This window comes from Ascidia mentula, chromosome 5 (assembly GCF_947561715.1).
Source record: "Ascidia mentula chromosome 5, kaAscMent1.1, whole genome shotgun sequence".
NCBI lineage: Eukaryota > Metazoa > Chordata > Ascidiacea > Phlebobranchia > Ascidiidae > Ascidia > Ascidia mentula.
In genome coordinates this window covers 9,574,629-9,586,700 of record NC_138570.1, presented here as the reverse complement: position 1 = coordinate 9,586,700, position 12,072 = coordinate 9,574,629, and the positions used below count along the sequence as shown (strand labels likewise).

General features: G+C 39.3%; 4 protein-coding genes and 1 long non-coding RNA gene across 5 annotated transcripts; 2 read left to right on the top strand and 3 right to left on the bottom strand.

The window, feature by feature from the left end:
- Positions 1 to 200: 200 nt before the first annotated feature.
- On the bottom strand, positions 201 to 2,974 carry LOC145902406 (protein unc-93 homolog A-like). The gene is made up of 4 exons (XM_082990355.1): positions 2,739 to 2,974; positions 2,240 to 2,404; positions 1,406 to 2,119; positions 201 to 920 (listed from the first exon to the last, which is right to left on the bottom strand). Exons 1-4 carry the CDS (start codon positions 2,818 to 2,820, stop codon positions 454 to 456), a joined length of 1,428 nt encoding a protein of 475 aa, XP_082846481.1. The 5' UTR covers positions 2,821 to 2,974; the 3' UTR covers positions 201 to 453.
- Positions 2,975 to 5,188: 2,214 nt separating this feature from the next.
- LOC145902410 (uncharacterized) lies at positions 5,189 to 5,594 on the bottom strand. Its single transcript, XR_014402602.1, has 3 exons — positions 5,541 to 5,594; positions 5,324 to 5,483; positions 5,189 to 5,273 (listed from the first exon to the last, which is right to left on the bottom strand). It is a non-coding gene; the product is annotated as an uncharacterized LOC145902410 (long non-coding RNA).
- Positions 5,595 to 6,520: 926 nt separating this feature from the next.
- On the top strand, positions 6,521 to 9,038 carry LOC145902409 (protein unc-93 homolog A-like). Its single transcript, XM_082990358.1, has 4 exons — positions 6,521 to 6,623; positions 6,970 to 7,134; positions 7,253 to 7,966; positions 8,483 to 9,038. The coding sequence occupies exons 1-4, from the start codon at positions 6,542 to 6,544 to the stop codon at positions 8,947 to 8,949; spliced, it is 1,428 nt and encodes a 475-aa protein (XP_082846484.1). The 5' UTR covers positions 6,521 to 6,541; the 3' UTR covers positions 8,950 to 9,038.
- A 781-nt stretch (positions 9,039 to 9,819) lies between these two features.
- LOC145902408 (putative potassium channel regulatory protein unc-93) lies at positions 9,820 to 10,542 on the top strand. The gene is made up of 3 exons (XM_082990357.1): positions 9,820 to 9,950; positions 10,142 to 10,306; positions 10,418 to 10,542. The coding sequence occupies exons 1-3, from the start codon at positions 9,869 to 9,871 to the stop codon at positions 10,522 to 10,524; spliced, it is 354 nt and encodes a 117-aa protein (XP_082846483.1). The 5' UTR covers positions 9,820 to 9,868; the 3' UTR covers positions 10,525 to 10,542.
- Positions 10,543 to 10,697: 155 nt separating this feature from the next.
- Positions 10,698 to 11,945, bottom strand: LOC145902407 (protein unc-93 homolog A-like). Its single transcript, XM_082990356.1, has 3 exons — positions 11,843 to 11,945; positions 11,339 to 11,503; positions 10,698 to 11,220 (listed from the first exon to the last, which is right to left on the bottom strand). Exons 1-3 carry the CDS (start codon positions 11,922 to 11,924, stop codon positions 10,802 to 10,804), a joined length of 666 nt encoding a protein of 221 aa, XP_082846482.1. The 5' UTR covers positions 11,925 to 11,945; the 3' UTR covers positions 10,698 to 10,801.
- Positions 11,946 to 12,072: the final 127 nt, after the last annotated feature.

Genomic DNA, 12,072 nt, shown 5'->3' with positions numbered 1-12,072 from the left:
ATTATCAGCAGGTTATGATTATGTTACACAGACTGGGAAATAGCTGTTTCAAGGAACAACATACGTCGGTGAGGAGAAAAGCAATGCAGAAAACTGGTAACATGATCTTGGATACAAAACCATTTTTGCTCTTTCCTTCGTGGTTTCTTCTCAAACAGTCAATACAACATCATATACATCATATATTTATCAGTTTTTATATAATTCATGAAATTCCAACAAAATTATGTACAGTTTACACACTAGCAATAGCACAACAGCAACAAGCAATAAGCTGAAGAGGTCTTGTTTCATAAAATGAGTTAATATTCCATTTTTTTCTTGTTACTAACACTACACACATACACACATAATATTGGCACGCTAATTTTGACACATGATTGGTAGACTGGCACACCGTGTCTAAAGTGTTGCCGAACATTAAAACAGAAACGTAGTGTGGTGCATATTTGTTCATTGACTCTTCCAAAGTTTTCGAAATTCTTTGTGTTGAATTAACGTACAAACAACGAACAAAGCATACGCGGTGAAAATCATGGGCATCAAAAATGCGATCAAATGCCATGGCAAAGCAACTGACATTATAGCGTACATTATTGCAGTTCCGGTCGCTTCCGCTGATGATATCAACGAACCAAAGGCGTCTCGGTCATTTGGAAAAAAGTCGGCGAATGAACTTGGTGTTTGTGTTTTGATTAACGAACGGCCAATACTAAATGAGATAATCGTGAAAAAATAAGGCCACACGGCTTCGCCCGTGCGCCACAAAAGGAGAGGCAAAAATCCTGCGATTTCAAACAATGTGGCCAAACCGAAAAGTGCCCGATAACTCATAATTTGAAGCAGTTTACCTGAAGCGATACTCGATGCCACCATGGAAAAGGAAAGCACAATCATCATGTACGACACGTAAAATAAACCTGCAAAAATATAATATAAATACGTTTTTGTTTTGCGTGGAAACTAAATCTCAGGCCCAAAATAAAGTAGGTTTCTAACAGCTTTTAATTGGCCTGATTTGCTTTTAGATATCTGCCCACAATTTGTCGAAACCAGCAAATACCAACCAGATTTCCGAAACCCTTGAGACGATGCTAAGCGTGCACTCGCATTGTAAAACTTTGAACAGCTTTTTATCACACGCAAACTTTAACGTTAACAGCACGATGTGGCAAAAAAATCCTACAAAATTATTCTTTTGAAACCGGAGAGATGTTTTATTTAATTTTGAAAATATTTTGACGCCTTTAGGGAAATCTCGTAAAGCAGAAATACAGTTGCCGTATTTTATGTGCTGCACGCATATTTATAATAGACAAAAAGGCTGCAGAGAACTGACCTAAACTATATATGCTATTTTATCGCTATTATATACGGTATTTTGTCAACTTAGGATTTATCGTACCGTAGCCGCAAGATATCCAGTTGCCCAAGAAAGAACCTCGGACAAACGCTTGTATCAACCCGATAGTCAATGTTTGAGGCAGTGACAAGATTGCGACCAAGTCACCAAACAGAAGCTTCATCGATGATTTTAGCAGTGAAAATGCAGTGTTATTGTTATTTACGCTGCAATTTTCCGCAGTCTCAGGTGACTTTTCGTTGGTTTCATTAGATTCTGTTGGTGTAAGGTTGATTACTGAAAGTACATTAGGTTTATATTCCGGGTAATTGTCCAGACAAAGGAATAAGATGATAGCTACACCGTGTAAGAACAAAAATCCTCCAAGAATACTGTAAAGTGTCAGGTTCTTTACTTCAAGTTTCACTCGGCCATCAGAAGAATCAGTAGAAACAGAAAACAACCCACAATCTGTGCTTGAAGTTGTGTTTGCAGTTTTGTTCACCACGCTGCTAACTTCATTATCAAAAATAGTAGACGAAGTGAAAAGTAAAGCCAACATTACCGAGCTTCCAACCAACAAGCGAAAGTTGAGACAGGCAAACAACGTTGCAAAAGTCTCCTTATTGTAACGTGTAAATAGTTCCGGGCGTTGATTAGCGGTGTTGCCTGACATACGAGCGACGTAGGCAAAGACAGTAGGCCACAAGATTCCTGACCCAATTCCGATGATCACAGCAGCAGGAATCAGTGTATAGTTACTTGGGTAAAAGTTGGCTGAATGAAAAATTGAATACACGCATTATTATCTGGGCGTAACTTTGTTCATAAACTGATATATATGTACAGACTAAAACGCCATTAATCGGAAGATCACCTTTAATTGACAACGCTTACCAATGACGTAAATGGCGTAGGTGAAGGACGAACATGCGAGAGTTTTTTTGCAACCAATCCTGTTGATAACAAATGAGGGTAGAAATAGTGCTGAAAGCACCATGCACACGTACAAGACCGCGAGAGCATTCGTCCCTTTGCTTTGGTTGAGTGAGCTTTGAAGACCTGTATATTATCTTCGTTAAATATGGTCCCAAAAGGGTTTGCTGTCGGTTATTGCTCTTAACACAATGTATCATATATATGCTAGTTTCGACGTTTTCAACCGCTCGCAGCATAGAGATACACCAATTGTGTCGAAATTGGCTTTTGTTGTCAATAATACAGTTGTTTCGCTCTAGTAATTTCCCATTGCTCTGAAGGCTATTACGGTGTTTATTTCTTGTAAAAATGCAGCCAGTGCAGACTTGAAGTTGTAATAATTGGACACACCGTCTCAAATTAAATTACTTTGATCAACTCGACCTATGTTGCCAGAGTATTTTTTGTAAAAACTTACTTTCTACAGTGACATGTGCTGCCTGATTTAAGAGCAATGCTGCGCACAGCAACCTTTTATTTCTTTGCAGTCGACTGTCCATTGTTCCAAGTCTATAGGACAAAGAATTTAGCCCACTGACTTTGTCACATGCGCGACTTTTCCATGCGTAAGTAAAGTGATCCGCTTGACTGCATTCGCTTCCGAAAAAACAAGTTCAGTTCCACCAGGGCGCACAGGTTTCGCACGATTTGTTTGTATTAGCTGCGAACGAAAAAATTCCTGTTAAGTGTCCACAAACTATACGCATATTCCCGCGTGCAGATTGAAACAAAAAAGAGCGAATTGTTTGCGTATGTACAAAAAGCTAAGCAATAGAAAGTTAAAAACACAAAAAATTTGCAACCAACCTAAATTTTGCACCCCCGATATAAAGCAAATAAAAGCAAGATTTTACATTACTTATGTATTCATTACAAACATACTTTTTCGAGTGCATATACTACGCAGACGACCACCTTATGTTCCAAGTTTTAAAGGCAGAAAACTGTATCAAATATAACTTAGCGAAGTGCTTTACACACGATACGCGCCTTGGGCGAATTGATCTTCCGTGTAGCCTTTTGCGACTCTCATGCAAAAAACAACGGAGTCAAAACAATGCAGCTCTGCGGGAGTCGACCGCTTTGTCTGTTTCGGCTACGAACGGAAACTTATGCGTGTGTGAATGTACACAAGCTTACGCATATTAGGACGTGCGAATCTAAGCACCAAAAACGTCCTATAAAATACACTGAGGCGACTCTGCAGCACATTTTGTTAAACACCATGTGAGAAATCTCCTAACTTCCAAGTCAGAAATTTATCTACGGGCCACAATCAATTTTGGAAGCATTATGCTTGGCCCAAGAAATGCTTCCAATTGATTGCCCATACTTCTATATATGGGGTATGACACGAAAGTGAACATCCGGCCAAACTTCGACCGTCAGTGATGTACCTTGCTTGAATGTTTTACATGTCCCATATATATATCTATGTTTGGTAACAGGAACATCACCACCACAATATGTTTAAAGAATATTTATTGTGTTCACACAAACACATCAGTCACAGGAATTGTGTACTGCTTGAACTACTACTGATCTTTCGTCGCCCTGCGGCACTGGCCTAACAAATTTGAATTTCCTTTGGCAGCTGATGCCCGAAGTTTTCGTGTTTAGTGTGATGTAGAACATCTAAGTTTAAAAACAATGTTAAACAAAATGCAATGCTAAAAAAAGAACTTACGCACTTCACAATAATTACCTCAAATCAACATGCAGTAGCAATTAATAGTCACATATGAATACTTACTTATTAAAAACAAGTACAGTTTGTGCTCCATGAAAGAAATCTTTAAATTTGGCTTCCTTTTTTCTCACATTCCAGTCCAAGAAAATTTCATTGCAAGTTCACGGTGCAGAAACAGCTTCAAAAAACTACGTATATTCCCACGTAAAGAAACTCGTTCGACAATCTCAGCAATTCGACCATGGTTGTATAACACAAAATACCTAGTACAAATTATAGACCACAACATACAAATAATTCCCAACCAGGGTGCTGCAAGCTTATTGCATGGGCGTATCTAGGGGGGGTACAACCCCCCCCCCCCCCCTTTTGTGAAATATTTTGGTCTTTTTTGATAACTAAACAAACGCCACCGTATTTTTTTGTCAAAATCCGCGTGAAAACCAGAAATTTTCTTTGACGTTGACCGAAAAACCGCATCGTGCTTGCGTTCGCCATTGTTTCCAAACAGGGAGCATTTTTACCGAACACTTGGTAATGTTACCAAACATGTTGCATTGTTACGAAACAAGTGTCATTTTTCGTCAGTTCACGTACGAAACGTCGTTTTTCAGTGGCCACGTTGTAATAACAAGCGGTTTACTTGCGTGAAAGTCAATTAGTTTAGTTGTTAAACTTTCCATAGCGTAACACAATTGCGCAAGCCAGAAAGCCACCGTTTATGTGACGATTGGCGCGAACACCGGCGTTCGTATTGTGCGATTCTCGCCCACAATTAACCTTAGTTTATACCTGAAAATCGGGAATTCCCTAAAACATTTGCCCCCCCCCCCCCCCCCCTTAAAAATTCCTGGATACGCCCCTGCATGTATGTATTCAATATGCAAGTTATATTCATGGTAACATTGTAATGCAAATGCTCCACAATTTGCCACTAAGTGCCAGAAAAAAAGTTTTTATTTTGTGTTATGCTGTAAGCCAACAAAGTTTGGGAAGTCACATTTTTTAACTACCTTCATGTTCTCCATGGTAACTTGCAATTCCTGTTCTTCTTTAGCTGGTTTAAAATTAATTGCCAAAGATGCAGCTTTTGTTTCCTTGTTTACAAGCTTAACCATTTGATTTTCCATTGCAATGAGCTTCACTGGAATGGATTGTAACTCATTTGAGTTTTTCATGACCATATGAAAAATGTTGGCTAAATAATCTTGTTCCACTCTTCTTTTTTTTCGAGGCGACATCTTTTTCGGAATAACAAATGGGCTGAAACAGAGTTTGTATTAATAGTGGCTTTCATTTTATTTTGCATTTACCTTGGTGGTGAACTGGTAAAGATTTTTGGCACATTTAAAGAAATTGAAAAACTGTCTGTTCTGAGGAGAGGTGGTACTATTTCATTGTCGTCACTCTCTGAAAATGAAGACTCAATTTCTTTCGTAGTGTACGCTTATGTTGCACAGCAATCGTATGAATCTGAAAAAGATATGGTTAGAGTAAAAAATATGGTTTTAGCGCATAAAAAATCATTACTAGATTCACATAAAATGCTGCAGCTGTATGTCTTCCAGTCATCCATACAAGGACACTCTCATATTTTCTCACTATGAAATATTTACATGAAGATTTGACACAAATATGAATAAATCAAGTGAACCATACATTTTATAATCATCAACCAAGTGCACAAGACTGTGGACATTATTATAAGACACAAAACTTTTTTCTTGAAAACCTAATTCAATGGTCTTAGGACAACAAACAGTATTATTATTAAGTTAAGTTAGGATATTTCTCACATGGTGTTTAACAAAATGTGCTGTAGAGTCGCCTCAGTGTATTTTATAGGACGTTTTTGGTGCTTAGATTCGCACGTCCTAATATGCGTAAGCTTGTGTACATTTACACACGCATAAGTTTCCGTTCGTAGCTGAAACAGACAAAGCGGTCGACACCCGCAGAGCTGCATTGTTTTGACTCCGTTGTTTTTTGCATGAGAGTCAATTTAGCGAAGTTAAGGCTATACGGAAGATCAATTCGCCCAAGGCGCGTATCGTGTGTAAAGCACTTCGCTAAGTTATTTGATCGAGTTTTCTGCCTTTAAAACTTGGTACATAAGGTGGTCGTCTGCGTAGTATGCACTCGAAAAAGTATGTTTGTAATGAATGCGTAAGTAATGTAAAATCTTGCTTTCATTTGCTTTATATCGGGGGTGCAAAATTTAGGTTGGTTGCAAATTTTTTGTGCTATTAACTTTCTAATGCTTAGTTTTCTGTACATACGCAAACAATTCGCTCATTTTGTTTCAATCTGCACGCGGGAATGTGCGTATAGTTTGTGGACATTTAACAGGAAATGTTTCGTCCGCAGCTAAAACAGACAAATCGTGCGAAACCTGTGCTGCGCCCTGGTAGAACTGAACTTGTTTTTTCGCAAGCGAATGCAGTCAAGCGGATCACTTTAGATACGCATGGAAAAGTCCCGCATGTGCCAAAGACAGTGGGCTAAATTCTTTGTCCTCTAGACTTGGAACAATGGACAGTCGACTGCAAAGAAATAAAAGGTTGCTGTGCGCAGCATTGCTCTTAAATCAGGCAGCACATGTCACTGTAGAAAGTAAGTTTTTACAAAAAATACTCTGGCAACACAGATCGAGTTGATCAAAGTAATTTAATTTGAGACGTTGTGTCCAATTATTACAACTTCAAATCTGCACTGGCTGCATTTTTACAAGAAATAAACACCGTAATAGCCTTCAGTGCAATGGGAAATTACTAGAGGGAAACAAGATCATTTTCTGCAACTGTATAATTGACAACAAAATCTAATTTCGACACAATTGGTGTATCTTTATGCTGCGAGCGGTTGACGTCGAAACTAGCATATATATGTTACATTGTGTTAAGAGCAATAACCGACCGCAATCCCTTTTGGGACCATATTTAACGAAGATAATATACAGGTCTTCAAAGCTCACTCAACCAAAGCAAAGGGACGAATGCTCTCGCGGTCTTGTACGTGTGCATGGTGCTTTCAGCACTATTTCTACCCTCATTTGTTATCAACAGGATTGGTTGCAAAAAAACTCTTGCATGTTCGTCCTTCACCTACGCCATTTACGTCATTGGTAAGCGTTGTCAATTAAAGGTGATCTTCCGATTAATGGCGTTTTAGTCTGTACATATATCAGTTTATGAACAAAGTTACGCCCAGATAATAATTCGTGTATTCAATTTTTCATTCAGCCAACTTTTACCCAAGTAACTATACACTGATTCCTGCTGCTGTGATCATCGGAATTGGGGCAGGAATCTTGTGGCCTACTGTCTTTGCCTACGTCGCTCGTATGTCAGGCAACACCGCTAATCAACGCCCGGAACTATTTACACGTTACAATAAGGAGACTTTTGCAACGTTGTTTGCCTGTCTCAACTTTCGCTTGTTGGTTGGAAGCTCGGTAATGTTGGCTTTACTTTTCACTTCGTCTACTATTTTCGATAATGAAGTTAGCAGCGTGGTGAACAAAACTGCAAACACAACTTCAAGCACAGATTGTGGGTTGTTTTCTGTTTCTACTGATTCTTCTGATGGCCGAGTGAAACTTGAAGTAAAGAACCTGACACTTTACAGTATTCTTGGAGGATTTTTGTTGTTACACGGTGTAGCTATCATCTTATTCCTTTGTCTGGACAATTACCCGGAATATAAACCTAATGTACTTTCAGTAATCAACCTTACACCAATAGAATCTAATGAAACCAACGAAAAGTCACCTGAGACTGCGGAAAATTGCAGCGTAAATAACAATAACACTGCATTTTCACTGCTAAAATCATCGATGAAGCTTCTGTTTGGTGACTTGGTCGCAATCTTGTCACTGCCTCAAACATTGACTATCGGGTTGATACAAGCGTTTGTCCGAGGTTCTTTCTTGGGCAACTGGATATCTTGCGGCTACGGTACGATAAATCCTAAGTTGATAAAATACCGTATATAGTAGCGATAAAATAGCATATATAGTTTAGGTCAGTTCTCTGCAGCCTTTTTTGTCTAATTATGAATATGCGTGCAGCACATAAAATACGGCAACTGTAATTCCGAACTGCTTAGCGAGATTTCGCTAAAGGCGTCGAAAACTTTCTCAAAATATCTCTCCGGTTTCAAAAGAATAATTTTGTAGGATTTTTTTGCCACATCGTGCTGTAAACGTTAAAGTTTGCGTGAGATAAAAAGTTGTTCAAAGTTTTACAATGCGGGTGCACGCTTAGCATCGTCTCAAGGGTTTCGGAAATCTGGTTGGTATTTGCTGGTTTCGACAAGTTGTGGGCAGATATCTAAAAGCAAATCAGGCCAATTAAAAGCTATTAGAAACAAATGTTTGGAACTATCTCAGTTATCATGCATTCTACTTTATTTTGGCCTTGAGATTTAGTTTCCACGCAAAACAAAAACTTATTTATATTATATTTTTGCAGGTTTATTTTACGTGTCTTACATGATGATTGTGCTTTCCTTTTCCATGGTGGCATCGAGTATCGTTTCAGGTAAACTGCTTCAAGTTATGAGTTATCGGGCACTCTTCGGTTTGGCCACAGTGTTTGAAATCGCAGGATTTTTGCCTCTCCTTTTATGGCGCACGGGCGAACCCGTGTGGCCTTATTTTTTCACAATTATCTCATTTAGTATTGGCCGTTCGTTAATCAAAACACAAACACCAAGTTCATTCGCCGACTTTTTTCCAAATGACCGAGACGCCTTTGGTTCGTTGATATCATCAGCGGAAGCGACCGGAACTGCAATAATGTACGCTATAATGTCAGTTGCTTTGCCATGGCATTTGATCGCATTTTTGATGCCCATGATTTTCACCGCGTATGCTTTGTTCATTGTTTGTACGTTAATTCAACACAAAGAATTTCGAAAACTTTGGAAGAGTCAATGAACAAATATGCACCACACTACGTTTCTGTTTTAATGGTCGGCAACACTTTAGACACAGTGTGCCAGTCTACCAATCATGTGTCAAAATTAGCATGCCATCTTATGTGTGTATGTGTGTAATCTTAGCAACAAGAAAAAAAATGGAACATAAACTCATTTTATGAAACAAGACCTCTTCAGCTTATTGCTTGTTGCTGTTGTGCTATTGCTAGTGTGTAAACTGTACATAATTTTGTTGGAATTACATGAATTATATAAAAACTGACAAATATATGTTGTATATGATGTTGTATTGACTGTTTGAGAAGAAACCACGAAGAAAAGAGCAAAAATGGTTTTGTATCCAAGATCATGTTACCAGTTTTATGCATTGCTTTTCTCCTCACCGACGTATGTTGTTCCTTGAAACAACTATTTCCCAGTCTGTGTAACATAATCATAACCTGCTGATAATAGGAATTTAAGGAAGGCAGCGAGTTGAATTTACCAAGGATATCACGGGTTGGAAACACGCGTTTCGGGCTGCACAGGTTAATAACACACCCCAATGTAAATATCTGACCAGAAGCACTTTGTTGTATAGGAACTGTAACACAGACCCTAATTCTGAAGCCGAGACCAAGCAAATTTGGTTCAGCAATTATGTGCAGCAACAACAGTAATGGTTTAAATGCGCCATAACAACTCCGTAAGACAACATACGTTTCACAATTTCCAGTTAACCACTAGAAATGCTCGCGGCGCCTGGGAGTACGTTCGTGAAGTGAAAAAAGCTTTTGCTTTGTACCGCAATCCGAGCTTTGGTGTCGAAGTGTCGTTAATGTGTCACTTGCTATCTCAAGCGGAACTAACATTTATGTTTGCGAAGAGTGTTACATTGGAGCATGAGTGTCCATTTTCAGAAAACCTAATTTTCCGATATGGATGGTAAACTGTCAAGAAGCAAGTGGTTGTTGTGTGCTGCATTACTTGTCAACCAGTCGGCCTACGTTACTTTGGAAAGTAAGTGTGTCTGAAACTGTGCAAACACAGTAACGGTGTTATTTCAACAAGTTAAGGCAGACAATTGTTCGACTGGGTAAGTGTTCGCCTCGTATGTGTTTAATTCTTGCAACAAACTCCAATTAGCATTCGCGTTGATATTTTGTGGTTGGGATGCCGTTTAAAAGGTTTACCATTTGTGAAATGTGCAGGTCTTCAAAGCTCACTTAATCAAGGCAAGGGGACAAATGCACTCGCAGTTTTGTACGTGTCGATGGTCGTTTCAGCACTTCTCCTGCCCTCATTTGTTGTCAGCAGAATTGGCTGTAAAAAGACTCTTGCCTGTTCTCTTTTAACCTATGGAATGTACACTATAGGTAAGGTGCTGTATAATCAGTTAACTTTGAACGACCAAGCGCACTGTTGTAAGGGATACAATTTTGATATGTGGAAAACGAGACACTATTAATGCTCACTGTGCATTTTAGCTGTCTGTTTCCTTTCCTTTTTTCAATTGGAAGCGGAAATCCAATTGTTGCTGCAGTCGAAGCTAGCAACTGGCATGCTGGTGACAAAAAATAACCCTGAAAGCTAAATGTACGACAATAGCCACGACAGAGCCCAACATTAACATGAAGTGATACATTGTTACATCATCAAGAGACTGTTGTATAATGACAACTCAAGTTACTGAAGTGCGCAGCTTGCGGAGCTTGCAGTTGCCTTCATATGCCATTTTTCATGTGGAATTTTTTTCTTTTAGCAAACTTTTACCCAACCGCCTATACACTCATACCGGCTGCAGCCATTTTGGGAATTGGCGCTGGACTCATGTGGCCAACGACCTTCACTTACGTCACTCGGATGTCCGGTCAAGCGGCGCACAACGACAGAGAGTTGTATAATCGCCTCAACAACAACAACAAAAATCCTCCAAGAATACTGTAAAGAACAGAATCAGTAGAAACAGAAAACAACCCACAATCTGTGCTTGAAGTTGTGTTTGCAGTTTTGTTCACCACGCTGCTAACTTCATTATCGAAAATAGTAGACGAAGTGAAAAGTAAAGCCAACATTACCGAGCTTCCAACCAACAAGCGAAAGTTGAGACAGGCAAACAACGTTGCAAAAGTCTCCTTATTGTAACGTGTAAATAGTTCCGGGCGTTGATTAGCGGTGTTGCCTGACATACGAGCGACGTAGGCAAAGACAGTAGGCCACAAGATTCCTGCCCCAATTCCGATGATCACAGCAGCAGGAATCAGTGTATAGTTACTTGGGTAAAAGTTGGCTGAATGAAAAATTGAATACACGAATTATTATCTGGGCGTAACTTTGTTCATAAACTGATATATGTACAGACTAAAACGCCATTAATCGGAAGATCACCTTTAATTGACAACGCTTACCAATGACGTAAATGGCGTAGGTGAAGGACGAACATGCAAGAGTTTTTTTGCAACCAATCCTGTTGATAACAAATGAGGGTAGAAATAGTGCTGAAAGCACCATGCACACGTACAAGACCGCGAGAGCATTCGTCCCTTTGCTTTGGTTGAGTGAGCTTTGAAGACCTGTATATTATCTTCGTTAAATATGGTCCCAAAAGGGATTGCTGTCAGTTATTGCTCTCAACACAATGTAACATATATATGCTAGTTTCGACGTTTTTAACCGCTCGCAGCATAAAGATACACCAAATGTGTCGAAATTAGCTTTTGTTGTCAATTATACAGTTGCAGAAAATGATGTTGTTTCCCTCTAGTAATTTCCCGTTGCTCTGAAGGCTATTACGGTGTTTATTTCTTGTAAAAATGCAGCCAGTGCAGACTTGAAATGGTAATAGTTGGACACACCGTCTCAAATTAAATTACTTTGATCTCGACCTGTGTTGCCAGATTGTAAAAACTTACTTTCTACAGTGACATGTGCTGCCTGATTTAAGAGCAATGCTGCGCACAGCAACCTTTTATTTCTTTGCAGTCGACTGTCCATTGTTCCAAGTCTAGAGGACAAAGAATTTAGCCCACTGACTTTGGCTCCATGCGTAACTAAAGTGATCCGCTTGACTGCATTCGCTTGCGAAAAAACAAGTTCAGTTCTACCAGGGCGCACAGGTTTCGCACGATTTGTTTGTATTAGC